Here is a 15,301-nt window from a genome sequence, read left to right on the forward strand (position 1 = left end):
TCTAAACAATATTGATAAAATTGTGAAATAATTATTAATGATTAGATTTCTCATTTAAAGTATAAATTACATTAGGTATTATAATTTATAACAACTAGTTTTGAGAGAAAATGCGACATTGGCGTTTTTACAGTTTTGAAACAGCTAATAGTTCCTCATCCTAATTTTTTTCAATGTCGTTGGGGCAGAAAGACTCGACGTATATGGTCAAAAATGAATTTATTTTTGTAAAAAAATAAGTACACTTGTATATTATATACAAAAAACAAACTGGCACTCCCTGCTATGTACAAAAACTAAACGTAATTTGAACACAGTTACAAAAATCTTCGGTTTCTTCGCAATTCGGGACTATTCATTGTAAACGAACTAACATCACCATAGACCGGTTCTCGATTCCTACCGCAGGTACAATTCGACTTGCTTGTACAAATCGGTGAAGTTGGAGATAATCTTGGAATTGAGGGTTGAGTCCTGTTCATCATATTCATGGGAGTTGAAGCAGTCGGGTAATGCTGTTGCTGATAAGAAGCTAAAAAACTTAATTAGGCGACTGCATTAACAAATCAATCAAAATACCGTTGAGAAGAGATCGGTTCGGGTTAACTGTGACAGTAACCATTGGTTGCATATATCGTGAATAGACTACAATAAATAAAATTAGACAAAAAACACCACAGAAAGGACATAATTACCGTAACAAGTGACACAGAAAATAATGAGCATTGAAATCACGATAATAATGGCGTGTTTGTAATGTTGTATAAATCGGTAAATCGGGGATTTACCCGCACAGGTGTCGTCGCGATATTTATTGGAAACTCGCACCATAACCTGTAAAACACATGTAAAACAAAAATTAATTGAAAAATGAAATTACTTGAGTCGCTTGATCCGTAAGCGGTGACCGAACAATAATTCCCATGACATCTTCCTGATCGGCAAACTTCGGATGATAATCGACAAGCTGCACTTGATACATTTTATGATTTTCATCAATTAAGCGGCCCTTATCTACATAAACAATGCTACTATCGGCTGGTTGTACCTAAAGTCGCATTTTGTAACTTCCACACTTCCTTCCGGTCTAGCACTTACCACAATATGCTCCAAAATGTAGCCCAGACCTGTGACAACAAGCTCGCCGACATTTCCCTGATCCCCAATATACACTTCCGGTGGTACGTAAGGTGTAGGAATGAACGGCATTTCCAAAGGTTGCGATTCAATTTCCCCTTCGTCGGAAATGACCCAAAACGTGATATTCGTCATTAGGAGACTGACATCGGACGTGTTAGCCCCCGTTGAGATGATTTTACAATTATATTGACCTATTTCCGGTTTAAAACTGCTCTTCATGCTGAAGATACTGTTCGCATCGATGTCTACACTCTCATTGGTGAATCGGACGAAACACCTGAAGGGCGTCGGGACTAGATATCGGTGGAAAGACCTATCACAGAGCCATCCTTGGATCAAATTATTTCTCTTGTCGGCTGGCCCCACCCGGCTTTTTAACACAACGCCGATCCTTTGGACCATCCCCTCGGCCCCATTTGTGAAAAATGTGACCTTGTCGGGGTATAATTTAACTTCAGCGACTGGTAAGACTTGCATTCGCAGCGGAACGTTGGCTTGTAACGAGTGTGTGAGCAAGACAGTTCCTTCCTTATTTCCAATAACAAACGCCAAATCAATGGTTGCATCAATTGAGATCATGCTAGTGTCGCTACTGGACCAAAAACCGATTTGCAAATGTCTTGTCACGACTGGACTCCACAAACACATAATATCGCCACTTGTCAGAAAATCAACGACAGGTTTGACCACTTCTTTCGAATGAATCTTGACATAGTCCGCCGTATTGTCAACACCGTCGGTCCAAGCCTTGATAACCGTATGACCGGGCTTTTTCGTCGCTACGGTCATAGTGGCATTGCTTGTGTATTGCTTGATTTTAACAAGATCCAGTCGATTAGCCCGCACTTTAACCTGGCGAGGCCCAGCGTTGAATTTATTCCCGATGATGTCGTAGAAATTCGCAACCAAATCGAACTCAGTTCCTAACGGTATCACTTGCAAAGAACTGTCCAAGTGAATTCTCCAGTTCGCTTTCACCGTCAATAACATGTAATGCACCGGCTTGACTTCAACAACATAAGTCAGAGTTTGCTTCAATCCCAACTCGTCGGTTGCAGTTATCAACAGTTGGGCAAATCCAACGGTACCGAAAGACTGCAAATAACCAGTCTCTGTCACTGTTATTGTCGCAACCGGAGTCGAGTTCATCGCTGTTACTTCGGTCCCCGTTAGGCGAAATTCAGGAATGCTAGTAAAAAACAATTAAAACCGCGGTTATGACTCCACACAATTCAAATTACCTGTACTCTATATTAACAATGCCTTCTAAATTGGTTTGTAGTTGGATGCTTGAATGGCGGGCCATCAAAAGTGACCTCCCTGGCATATGTCGGGGGGTTACAAGCATCAAAGGTTCAAAAACTTCCAAATCTACGTATGCCTGGTACACTGTAGGTTGAGTTGCATCAACAGCGTTGAATGTTACGTTCACGTAGAGCTTCGTTTTGCCAGGTTGCAAACCCGTCACTCTTACTATTGTTTTGTCGCAAGTTTTGTAAATCACACCTATGAAAAATTATATGAGCTTTTTCAGTATTTTCACTGCCAATAGAAATATTAAGGGATCCGCGACCAATGATTCGAGACGCTATCATATTGAAAGCAAGTTTACTTTCTTAATACACAACAGCCGATGCTTTGGCATGTTTTAAAAAAAGTAAACTCCTTTGAAAAAGGGAAGAAAATGCATAAATGTTGATCTTGATATCAACTTTACTCGGTGATTTTTAAAGTAATCGATCTACGTTTTTGCAGGATAATTCGAAAGAATATTTTATAGGCCGATGCGTTGAAGGATTTTTTTTTAATTTTGTTTTTCAGATATTATGATTGATGTAAAAGTCGGGTTATTTATCAGTAAATTTAGAAATTTATTTTGGAGTTTGGTAGTTATTACAAAATATATTAATTATTTTGTCAACTAATTTAACAAATGGCATGTAATAAAACAGCGTATTCAAATTATCAATGAATACATTGTGTCTTAAAATCCCCCTAGTTCATTGGTTTTGCTAGTAAAGGGGTTGCTCGTGCCGGTTCTGTGAAGGGTCTTTTGTTCGCTACCTGTTCTTGTCCCAACCCAAGGACGAATTTCGGTCGTTTTTACTAATTACAAAATAATTTTCGGTTATTTTAGAAAACCAGTGGCTCAAACATTTGAGTCAGAAAAGTAATTTTTCCGTTCGGAGATTTTTTTGAATTTAAAGTTCACCTAATTTTTTTTAAATAAATGCTTTGTGGAGATTTAAGATTATTTATTATGCATAAGAATTTTGCACCTATTATGACAATATTAATCAGATAAAACAATGTATTAGTTTTATTATTACACCTATTATTTTTGCACATGAATCATTATCTCTATTAATTACTTCAAAACTTCAGCTTTTTCGGTGTAGTACATCACAAAATAAGCTTTTATTAAGTTGGAGACATAGAATATAGTAGTTATAGAAAATCAAGTAACACGTAATTCACTGGTCGTCAAAATTTCGATAATAGCGCCATATCTTGGTAGTATGAGGAACTAAAATTGGCGGCAAATTTAAATATTTTAATATTTATACAATTAATTTAATTTTTTTATTTTTTTTACAATTTAAACACACATAACCGATTTTATTGAAAATCGGTTAAATGTGTTTAATTGCAAAATTTTGTTAGTATTATAAATATAAAGAAAAAATAAATACATTGAATGAAAATAATTTATTAATGAATTAACGTTTCACAAATTATGAAAACATCAATTATAAGAAATAAATGTCGTGTTTGGCTTCCACATAATAATTTGGCGACTTCCTCACCCTCAAAAACCGGTTATTTAACATTATTTTGAAACTTGGAAAAAAATTAAAGAACTAAATAAGTAAATACGGACTCTAATAAGGTACCAATGGAGTTTTAGACATGTGCCCAATTCAATTTTTACAGAAAAGTAGTGCTTTTAATAGTTTGTGCAAACATTTCTTGTATGTTTTCGTGTTGGTTGTAGACTCACATAGATGACTTTACAACAAATTTACTTATATGAACTTATTATGAGTAAGAGGTTTTTCTGATTTTAATGTAAGGACTCCACTTTGGTGGATTCACCAGTCTTGAAACTTAACGTTAAAAAGGAGGGAGTTCAAGATACGTTTTTGTGGTTTTTGTACAAATGAATGAATGAACGCGTGTATTAAATAAAAGACACTATGTGCAAGGTAGAAGTCTTAAACGGTGTCCATCATAGATGTCCACTCAAAAAATGAAATTTGGTTTAAATTCTCGAAGTTATTTTTGGTGCCCAAGTCGATTTGTTTCTGGATAGCTCTCACAAGTAAAGAGATGCACTGTTTCCAGAATCATGTGTTCCAGCCAGCCAGAAGTTGTTTAATAAACGTTGTAGGTTGCCTTTTAAGTGTATAATAGGTCCACACCATAGCTGGAGATATGTATTACATAGTATTTTTGGTGGCAAAAAAATCCCGACTTACCAAATTTTAGCCTTCGAAAGTTCAAAACTTAAATGTTTTTGAGAATACTTTAGGAGTAGATAACACCAACAAACGAATTCAAATAAGAATAAAAAGAGAAAACCACGTACACAACACGTAGCAGAATAATTCAAATTGGAAATTGAAACATTTAAAATTGAAAAAACTTTTTGACACCTTTGAATGTGGTGTGCATGTGACATTGCGCGCCAAAGGTTGCTTAATATTTTGGATTTTTGGATAAATTCGTGGATTTAATTTGAAATCACACTACCAAAAGATGGCATAAGTAGTTTCTATTAACGACCGTGCCACGTACCCCAAATTTACAGAAATCTGCATAGATAACGCACGTGGCGCCGCATGTTGATAGTATGATTTAATAAACCGTTTCTCCTATGCCGCTTGACTAACCCTGGTTGGAGATCAATATTTGACATTGACATTGGTACATAAATGCGTAAATTTAAACTGTTTTTTTTTTAAACACAAAGACACAATCTTGATGTTGAGATAGTATCTAATTTTTCAAAATATTATTTATTATCAGCATAATAATACTCAAATCAAGAAATTAAACACAAAAAAAATTCGATAGCTTTAAAAATAACAAAAATAAAAGCTTTTTTGTCTGTCGGTATAACAGCGGTCCCGCTTTAAGCCTGATTTACACACTATTGTTCCTTTCGGTATTGTGTTGAGACCTCTGGATAATTTTATTGACTTAAAAGAAATAAATATTGAAAGAAAGTGTTGTTTGTGATGAGTGATGACTGATGACTGAACTAATTTGTTTAAGTAGATACTGTAATGAGTCACTAATAACTAGTAATAATATATTTTAATAATCACAAAAATCATTTGCTATTAAATATATACTTTATTTTTTTGTATACCGTCGAATTTTTTCAGAATTTTTCTACGATTTCTTATAAACAATAAATATTAATTAATAAGGAATACATATTTATAATAATAATATAAAATATAATTTTATTTAAAAAAATTAAAAATATTAATTAATGGAAATTTTTATGATTTCTAGTGTCATTCTAAAACAAGCGATGCTTGCAAAATGTTTTGTGCAAAAAAATATGTAAAAAAAATAAGTGTTCTATAAACGACTTCTGATAAAAGATATCGACACTTGCATAAACAAAAATACAATTTCTTTATTTGTCGATGCTTTTGAAGTACATTCGATGAATAAGTAGTTACGGTTTATGATTATAAACCTAGAGTTTACAAAGATACGAAATTACAATTTTCTTGTTTTTTAAAGTTGTAATGGTCTCGTTTTTTCGATATTAAACGGTTTTATAGCGTGAAATTTCTAAATTTTATTTATTTTACTTAGGGCTAATAGTTTATTAAACATTCATAAAACATCTCGGAGTGCAATAGATAAATGGAAAAAGTTGAGGAAAAGCGAAGGAATTTTGAAAACGTTAATTTTAACTTTGGGTTCTTATTAACTGTTTTATTTTTGCGAATATAAAAAAATGAAAAGTACCATTAGTTTTACAATTATGAAGACTATTAATAATATTAATAGTCTACGGCGCGTTTTTTAACTTGGGATTCGTGCGCCAAATGAACCCTTATAAAACTTGTTTTTTAATATACTATTTTGCTTCAATTTTTTCAATTCATAAAAACTCACCCACAGTTGAAAAAACTCCCACAAGCGTCGTCACATCAAAATCATTAAAATACCAGTCGTACGTCAAAGCCGAATCTTCAAAACTCGATAAAATCAAGGGCGAAATCGTTTCCGGAATTCCAGTAACCCAAACCGGAATCGTCCCCCCACTCTTAAACTTCGTCAAAGGCGCTCCTATCTTCACTCCACTGATTTTAACAATATTAACATCGATTGTATCTTCGGCGTAAATAATTTTCTCGCCTGTTTTTGGATGTACTCCAATCGAGCGAACTGTGATTTTGGTAAATCCCAAATTTTTCCCAACAACAATACCCACGTCACTAACGGCTGGAAAAATTCATTCGTTACAAATCAATTTCTAAAGAAAACAATCAAAATTTACTGATGGTTCCATTCGTGTGTGGCTCGAATTCGATACTGGTGTCGGGTTGTGGGCCCCCACGAAGCGTCAATTGCATGGTAGCCCCCACCAAAAGAGTGCCGTTTCGGGGATTCACCTTCAGTGGGGGAAACACCTGGATGTCGACCGGTTCGCTCGAAACGACTTGGTCTTTGTTGTCGAACGTGAAGGTCAGCTGGGCATCGCCGAGTTCGACTCCTATACAAATAATTTAAAACAAAAATGATGAGAAAAAGAGGGACAAATACCAGTCAAAACGAAATGAACCTCTCCCAAGGGCCAGGGATCGTCGGCATTTTGGGGCATGCGCCCCAAGTTGGCTATATTTTTGCTGAACCGATGCCTCAATTCGATAACCCCCATGTCATGCACGTCCAATAATTGATCAGTTTCGTCGTAGAGTTTCGCTACGACTTGGATACAGTGATTTATCTCGACTTTCCCGGCGGTTTCGACTTCGATTTTCCCCAAGGAAACCACTTTAACGTAGATGAAAATCGGGTTTGCGACTAGACACAAGTCCACCACTTGTATTGTCATTTCTCCTGACACCACTGGGACAATTTCGATAAGTCTCGTCCCTTCGACGTAATTCACCGTTGCGATTTCGTCATTACTTAACGATAATTCGATATAGCCCGACCCATGCATCACTGCTATTTCCTTCTTGACGTTCGGTTGATTGAAAATAATTGTTACATTAGGTGTCACAACTGTATCGTCCACCAAAAACAGCCCCACAGTCGCTGTTATCGCAGGATGATCGGCCGATCGCTCCTCCCCACTCAAAAATTCCGGCCATTCCGGTGTGATGTGATAGGCTTTTAAGACACTCATCTTGTAGCCCTTGACGGTTCCGGTGACTTCCAACAGCCCGGAGTCGATATAGGGACGGATAATTTGGAGCGTTTTGTTGACCAGTGGAACGGAGCCGAACATTTCGTGTTTGGTGATTGTGCTGTCGATGCTTTGGAATTTAACTTCGCCAGCCGGACGCGACTCCCATGTGAAGAGAAGACTACTGGTGTTTAGGAAGACACGGCCAAGTTCGTCGATGACGACCACTTCGAGTTCAATATCTTGGTTGTTGGGTACTACAACGCGGTCGGCACTGAGGTCCATGGGACATGCCTTCGCATCGTTGACTTTGACTTCCGGCTGGATGTGGAGGCGGCGGGGTTTACCGCAAATTACCTAAAAATTAATATGAAAAAAAAAACGTTAGTAAGATAAAAACAAATCTTTACAGTGTAATCAATACAATATTAAGGGGAAAAATTCCTCTGTTTCCAAATTAAGTGGCCGTCATTTGCCGTCACACATATTTCACGTACTCAACTGGCCAGGAGAGGGCCCATCAGCAGCCCTCAATAATTAATAATTTATTTGTTGGTTCGGGTTAAAATAAATATAAATATTCGTATTAAGGGTTTTTTATGCAAAATTTTCTGCTGACTTCGAATCACAAGTTCGATTTTCTATTTGAAATTGCATTCATGACGAAAAAGACGTTTCGGGGGAAATTTGAAAAACTTAAAATTGGTCAAATTTTGTGTTTACATTGTCATTTCTTCCTTCCGGATAAAGCTAGAAACTTCAATTTTTGGCAAAAGACTCCTCAATGAATGTGGATTCTAACAAATAGAAACAAGTTTTACTTTTGACAAGAGAAAACTAAGAAAATTTCAACGTTTCATATTTGTGTAATGAAATTTTCGAAATGCGAGAATTTTTTTATCTTAAAAGATAGACTTATACATAATCGAAATGAAATGAAGCTAATAGCTACGTTAAAAACTGTATTCACTGAGCAATCTTTTGCAAAAAAATGTTTCTAGCGTTATCCAGAAGGAAGATATGACGATGTAAACGAAAATTTGACCAATTTTAAGTTTTTAAAAAATTTCATTTCTTTTTCATGATGAAGGCAATTCCAAATCGAAAAACTAATTTCGGTAACGAATTCAGCAGACAATTTTGCTTTAGAACAAGTTAGCAAATAGTAAACGAATCCGTTTTTGAGTACGTGCTCCACGACAATAGTACAGCTAGTTCGTTTCAAGAGTTTTACGAGTTAATGAATGACAATTTTATCTTAGAACAAAAGCCACTTTATTCCTAAGAGTCCACTACAGGGCCAAAAGTATTTCATTTTCTCTTTAACACTCACTGTTAGAGGGAAACAATGTTCAAAAAACACCGTAAAAGGGAAAATTCTAAACGTAATTAACAAATAATAAGTTAATAAATCAAGAGGTTTGGACTTGTTAAGTAACTAAACTTTTAATTTAAAACCCGCTAGCGGGTTGCCATTTCGATCCATTTTCTGAAAAAATGAACTTGAAAATGTGTTTCTGAAATGCCCTATAGGGAGCTATGAACATGAAAAATGCACCTCTCTGTATATTTTAAGTACCAAAAAAACATAAGTGATGTAACAAAATCAATCAGACAAACTCTTTGCAACAAATGGTTATTTCAATAGATTAAATTTTTTGTGAATGATAATCTAACCATATTCTTACACAATTATTCAGGTGCCGTTTAGTTTTATTCAGTTTTCCACTTACTAATGTGGCGAACGTAAGTCTCAAAACTTTATAAAGAAAATTAAATTCACCATTTTACTGATTAAGATTTTCAAAACTTAGGGCAAACGTTCATTAGTTCAGACCTAACTTAGTAGAACGCTATTTTGAAATTTTCAAGTAATTAGTGTGTGGGTGACGGTAGTGCCAATGGATAGGTCTCGCAAAGTAAAGTGTGTTATTAATTGACGAGTTGTAAATAAATTTATTGTCAGTTTTTAAAAATTGTGAAAGACAAGTGCCTAATTTTGCACTATCAAAAGTTGTTTTTCGTAACTAAAAGTATTTATTTATTATTAAATAATTTATTTTATTTCTTAAATTTACAAAATTGTTTCTAAAAAAAATTCTCTCGCTTACCTTTGTCGTCACTGTACTCCCATGACTCTTGCAATTGGGCAACGAGGGCGTATTGCTGATCGTCAACTTAACATTGGTCTCACCCAACTTCCTACACAAGACCCAAACGGCCGTAATATCCTCCAACGGCAGTTGATTCGAATCGGTCACATCCTCCGCCTGCACAGTGGCTTCATTCTCCACAATTACAATCCTTTGATGATCACTCTGTCTCCCAATCTGTGGCCTAGGTCCCCCCGAAAACACCAAATGTATAGCACTGCCCACCGCCAAAACCACTTGATGTTTAGGACTCGGTGAAATCAATTTCAGAGGGTAATACGCGTTTATCGTGACCGAATCTTCCAAAATTAAACCGTCCTGATAATACGTCACTGTAACTTTGCTTGTACCAACGGCAGTACCAATCATTGCTATATTCCCGCAGGAGATACCCACAGGAGGGATTGATGCTGTTTTGTTGTAAATAAATTTATTATCGGTTTGTTTTACTTGGAACGGAAGGTCTTGACACTGCGTGAAAGGGATAAAGGTTTGAGTGGTATTATCGTTGCTCGTTTTGGGGGCATAGAGAGCAATGTGGAGGTAAATCGGTTGGAAAATCTCCGCTTCCATTATAAACTCAACAATTTCGAGACGAACAGGTGGAAGGATTGAAAATTTGGCGTATTGACGGTTGTGGTGGTTGCGGGTCATAGCAGCCGATACGGAAAAATAGCCCTGGGTGAGAGTACGCACGTGACCCGTTTGAGACACTATACCAATGGAATGGTCCGTGCTTGACCACAAAAAGCGGCCGTCGCCCCCTTTAGCCACCAAGTCGATGTCATATCTACTCAAAGACATTAATTAAAAATAAAATTGTACCAAGTGCGATTACGACATACTTGGGTTTTATTTGGGTGTCCCATGGTAAGACAACCTCGGCAGGAGATATAGTTATTCGGGGGTAGATGTAGAGCTCGCCTTGCGATATTATGGGTGTATCCAGGGTAAATTTGCCCAATGTGGGATGGATCACCGCCTCTAATTTAGCCGAAACTATGGCTCGGCTTTCTTTAAGGCCCCACCCGCTAATCCAGCTGCCATTCTGCGAACGCTCTTCCACGTGAAAGGCTTCGCCCACCTGGGTTTGGATTTGCACACCCGAACCGAGATAGAGCTTGTTATCAGAGCTAAAAATGTAATAAACTTGAATTGTATTTCAAATTTTAATAAACAAAGACGTATTAATTTATTGTTCATTATGATTCATAAATTGTTTGTTTTATTTGATAAAATTTATATTTTATTAATTACCTGCTGTACACCTCAGCGATAATCTCATGCTGGTCTCCGACCAAAATTGCCCAGTTTTTGTGAGGTAAAAGGGTCAAAACAATGTAACTGGGCTGTACTACAGTTATCACAGCCACTGGAAGCTTTAAGGCTGGGTCATCATCCAGCCTATTGGAGCTGCGCAACATCACGTGACATTTACCCAACGCCCTGGCAGTAACTTCCCTTGAAGATTTATCACTTTTAACAACACTCTCATCTTCAGATTCGAGGAAATATTGGGCGTCCGGTATTTGCAACTCATCCATTTTACCATTATGCATCTATTAAAACTTTCAATTGGTTTTATTCTATTTTTGCTAAGATGAAATACTTGCATAGTATAATTTAAATGAGATCACATCTCCCTCCATCATGTAAGCCTCACTCGGAACTAGCAACAAATTAGCAATGACGGTCAAAACGACTTCAATACTTGGAACTTCTTTGTATTCCGAATACGGAAGACGTACTGAAACCTTTGTAAAATAATTAATTTAAAGTCCAACTTGTTAGTAAATTATTTACTTTAGCTGAGCCCGTTTTCACGCCTTCAAGTAAAATAACTGAGCCTTTTCTATTGTCATCTTCGAGTTTCTGGATGTGAGGTAGTGACTCATAGGGGGAGTCTTTAAACGGCAGGTATCTCACAACCACTGCTTCCTTTTTGCTGCCAAGTGTGATGATCTTCCAGTCAAATTCCACCCCTTCCAGGGAGGAAAACTCGTTGCCTTGTGCGTCATAAGCATTTACTTGGAACGCCTCGGGAACTTCTTCCATAAAAAGCTCCCTTGTCGTTGTCGTAATTGATAAGGAACTTATAGCGTCGACCACAACGTCGCATTTTAGTATTTGGTCGGTTTGAACATCCTCGGCAAGAACCACAGCGAGGTTCCTGACCGGCTCTTTGGTCACAGTTTGAACTTCGGCCTTTATGGAGCAATGTAAGTCAAGATTTTCGTCAAGCATTGTTAATTTGATGATATCATTGCGAGTCGTGCTCCTGAAAGGCCGGAAATGAGGGCCAAAAACGAAAAGGCTTCAAAACTCACCATTTGTAACAACCGCCATCGTTGGCTTCCAGCAGAAATTTCATAGAAAAGTCATTGAAAATGGGAAGTAGGACTCTCGGCACGTTCAATTTTGACGAAAAGGCACTTGCTATGAATAGTGTGTAAAATATACATGTAATAATTTTTGCACCGGCCATAATTTACGAAAAACCGATGCATGGATTCAAAACATTTTTTAGGTTAAAAACATTTGCGGGGGCAGAGGGCGCCACTGTGCGAATTTAAATGTAAACAATGGAAATTTAAGTTTTCAAGACTTTTCTAAAGGGCAAATAAGTTTGTTTGAGATTTTAGGCCCAAAATGTATGCACTTGTGGGTTCTGGACGTAAACTGGACGCTTATTTTTGTTGTAATTAGTTGTCGGTAACGTAGCGCTTTGCTTTACCATCGACGCGAATTTAAAATTCCGAAAGAGGCGGCAGTTTTGAAACAACATCTGCTACATGGTTACGAGTTTGTTTACTCCAATTTTCGGTATTTCTTTAATAAATTTGTTTAACGTTAAAGTAAAATGCGAGAAATAGTCCACATACAAGCAGGTCAATGCGGCAATCAAATAGGAGCAAAGGTAAGCGCGCGAAAAATCCACTCGAGCAGTGAGTATTTGTTTTCAGTTTTGGGAAGTGATCTCAGATGAGCATGGAATCGACCCTACGGGGACATACCACGGGGATTCGGACCTCCAGCTGGAGCGAATCAACGTCTACTACAATGAGGCGACCGGCGGGAAATATGTCCCTCGCGCCATCCTCGTAGACCTGGAGCCCGGCACCATGGACTCGGTCAGGTCCGGTCCCTTCGGCCAGATTTTCCGGCCGGACAACTTCGTTTTCGGCCAGTCCGGGGCCGGGAACAACTGGGCCAAGGGCCACTACACCGAAGGGGCCGAGCTGGTGGACTCGGTGCTGGACGTGGTGCGCAAGGAAGCCGAGGGCTGCGACTGCATGCAGGGCTTCCAGCTGACCCACTCGCTGGGAGGGGGCACCGGCTCGGGGCTGGGCACTCTCCTAATTTCGAAAATCAGAGAGGAGTACCCCGATCGCATCATGAACACCTTCTCCGTAGTGCCGTCCCCGAAGGTCTCCGACACTGTCGTGGAGCCCTACAATGCCACCCTCTCCGTACATCAGCTCGTAGAAAACACAGACGAGACGTACTGCATCGACAATGAGGCTCTCTACGACATCTGCTTCAGGACTCTCAAACTCACGACCCCCACCTATGGGGATTTGAACCACCTGGTGTCGGCAACCATGTCTGGGGTCACCACTTGTCTCCGCTTCCCGGGGCAGCTGAACTCAGATTTGAGGAAATTGGCCGTGAATATGGTGCCGTTCCCCCGACTCCACTTCTTTATGCCGGGCTTTGCCCCCTTGACTTCCAGAGGGAGCCAGCAATATCGGGCTTTAACCGTCCCCGAGTTGGTCATGCAGATGTTCGACGCTAAGAACATGATGGCCGCTTGCGACCCCAGACATGGGCGCTACTTAACCGTGGCCGCCATCTTCAGAGGAAGAATGTCCATGAAGGAGGTGGACGAGCAGATGCTCAATATCCAGAACAAGAACAGCAGCTACTTTGTCGAGTGGATCCCCAACAACGTCAAGACCGCTGTGTGTGACATTCCCCCTCGCGGCTTAAAAATGTCGTCGACTTTTATTGGAAATTCTACATGTATTCAAGAATTGTTTAAGAGGATTTCGGAACAGTTCACCGCAATGTTTAGAAGAAAGGCATTTTTGCATTGGTACACTGGCGAAGGCATGGACGAAATGGAATTTACTGAGGCTGAGAGCAACATGAATGATTTAGTTGCGGAGTACCAACAGTACCAAGACGCCACCGCCGAAGAGGAAGGAGAATTTGACGAGGAAGAAGAAGGCGACAACGAAGGAGAAAATTAACCGATTTTTGAAAATTTGCAAGTTGAACGGTGTATTGGACCGATTTATGATGTTATATTGTATTTTTTTGTAATAGATAGTAAATTTTTCAACAAATTTTTCAATTAACTACACTTATAAATTCTAAATTAAATTTCGTGGGCATCAAACTGGTTTTCCTCTCTAGAATAAATAAGGAACTTAATTACTACTCCAAATGAAAAAGCATTGGGTTTTTGATATTTGCGGGTTGTTGCATAAATAAAGTTATAACGAACAACAATCGATGAGATGTACGTTTGGTTGAATTCCTGGCTTTTGGTTTTGAATTATGCAAGTTCAGGTAATAATGAAAAGATTTAGCAAGAGATAAAGTGAATTTTATTAAAATTCCAGCATGCACCATTGCATAACCCTATTTACAAAATAGTTCTAGATTTAGTACAAGTAGTGAACTTTTTCAAGACAATACAGTATTTACAAATTATTACAGTCTGTTCAATACATTATTTAATTTCTTTTAAAATTTATATAACGAACTAATGAATATACCTAAAAAATAGTAATGCGTTCTAAACTGATAAATACATGCACATCTCTTTATTGTAATCATCTATATAAATATTACTTTTACGCGATTTTAATGAAATACTTGATCCTACGATTTTCTGGATAACAAAAAGTCCTTGAAAAATACATTGGAACTCGACATATTACCCTAAAAATCTTCCATAAATGACTTAGTTAAATATAATTTATTTTTCTAAATTTTTAGTTTTTATCACAATCGAAGCAGGTATACTATTTTTACAAAATAGATATACTTAGATAATAAATTAAGTACCGAATAACTTAAGTGACTAGATGAATGTTAATAATACACAGATATCATCGAATTAAATGCGACAATAAACCGTTAAATGCAAACGCAATCGAATTTTTGGCAAAGACACCTCTCGATGGAAATAATATCAACTTGAAAAATTTGGCTTAGCACACTATAAACAGTCCGTGGAATTATCTCGCGACCGTTTTATATCTGTGTAATTTGAGTGAAACTCTGCCCGTGACAGTCTTAAGAATGGCCCCGGCTTCATCACGTGACGAATTTTCGACACTTTGCCCGTTCACAGACACTAATAGGTCCCCTTTCATTATCCTCCCGTCCACGTCGGCGGTCCCTCCATTTATCTAAACTCGCCTCGAATTAATCCAAAGCGGGTGCCTCTCACGCATACTTACAATGTCGCCGATGTAGACGCCCTTCCCGGATTTCCGGGCTATGACGCTCAGCCCCATGCCCTTGCCGGGCTTCTTGGTCAGCTCCACGTCCAGCTTGGTGAAGTCGACCCTCTCCGGTCGATAGACGACCAGCTTCATCTGAAAAACACAGT

The 15,301-nt window shown here is 38.0% G+C and overlaps 3 protein-coding genes across 6 annotated transcripts in view; 1 reads left to right on the top strand and 2 right to left on the bottom strand.

The window, feature by feature from the left end:
- Window positions 1-202: 202 nt before the first annotated feature.
- Window positions 203-12,298, bottom strand: Gp210 (Glycoprotein 210 kDa). The gene is made up of 15 exons (XM_964972.5): window positions 12,003-12,298; window positions 11,479-11,953; window positions 11,289-11,429; window positions 10,933-11,234; window positions 10,521-10,808; window positions 9,634-10,465; window positions 6,934-7,879; window positions 6,668-6,883; window positions 6,283-6,612; window positions 2,382-2,646; window positions 1,099-2,329; window positions 881-1,048; window positions 696-834; window positions 580-645; window positions 203-532 (listed from the first exon to the last, which is right to left on the bottom strand). Exons 1-15 carry the CDS (start codon window positions 12,158-12,160, stop codon window positions 318-320), a joined length of 5,772 nt encoding a protein of 1,923 aa, XP_970065.4. The 5' UTR covers window positions 12,161-12,298; the 3' UTR covers window positions 203-317.
- A 136-nt stretch (window positions 12,299-12,434) lies between these two features.
- LOC658517 (tubulin beta chain) lies at window positions 12,435-14,036 on the top strand. Its single transcript, XM_964900.5, has 2 exons — window positions 12,435-12,592; window positions 12,639-14,036. The coding sequence occupies exons 1-2, from the start codon at window positions 12,536-12,538 to the stop codon at window positions 13,926-13,928; spliced, it is 1,347 nt and encodes a 448-aa protein (XP_969993.1). The 5' UTR covers window positions 12,435-12,535; the 3' UTR covers window positions 13,929-14,036.
- A 235-nt stretch (window positions 14,037-14,271) lies between these two features.
- The window catches only part of LOC100142047 (inaD-like protein), a 69,717-nt gene continuing 68,687 nt past the window's right edge, over window positions 14,272-15,301 (bottom strand). For all 4 annotated transcript variants that reach the window (XM_015981812.2, XM_015981810.2, XM_015981811.2 and 1 more), the window contains 2 exons: window positions 15,150-15,287; window positions 14,272-15,098 (listed from right to left, as the gene is read on the bottom strand). In XM_015981812.2, coding sequence (XP_015837298.2) covers window positions 14,925-15,098; window positions 15,150-15,287 — 312 coding nt within the window. In that variant the 3' untranslated portion in view covers window positions 14,272-14,924. The remainder of the gene's footprint in view (window positions 15,099-15,149; window positions 15,288-15,301) is intronic.

The sequence above is a fragment of the Tribolium castaneum genome, chromosome 3 (assembly GCF_031307605.1).
Source record: "Tribolium castaneum strain GA2 chromosome 3, icTriCast1.1, whole genome shotgun sequence".
NCBI classification, from domain to species: Eukaryota; Metazoa; Arthropoda; class Insecta; order Coleoptera; family Tenebrionidae; genus Tribolium; species Tribolium castaneum.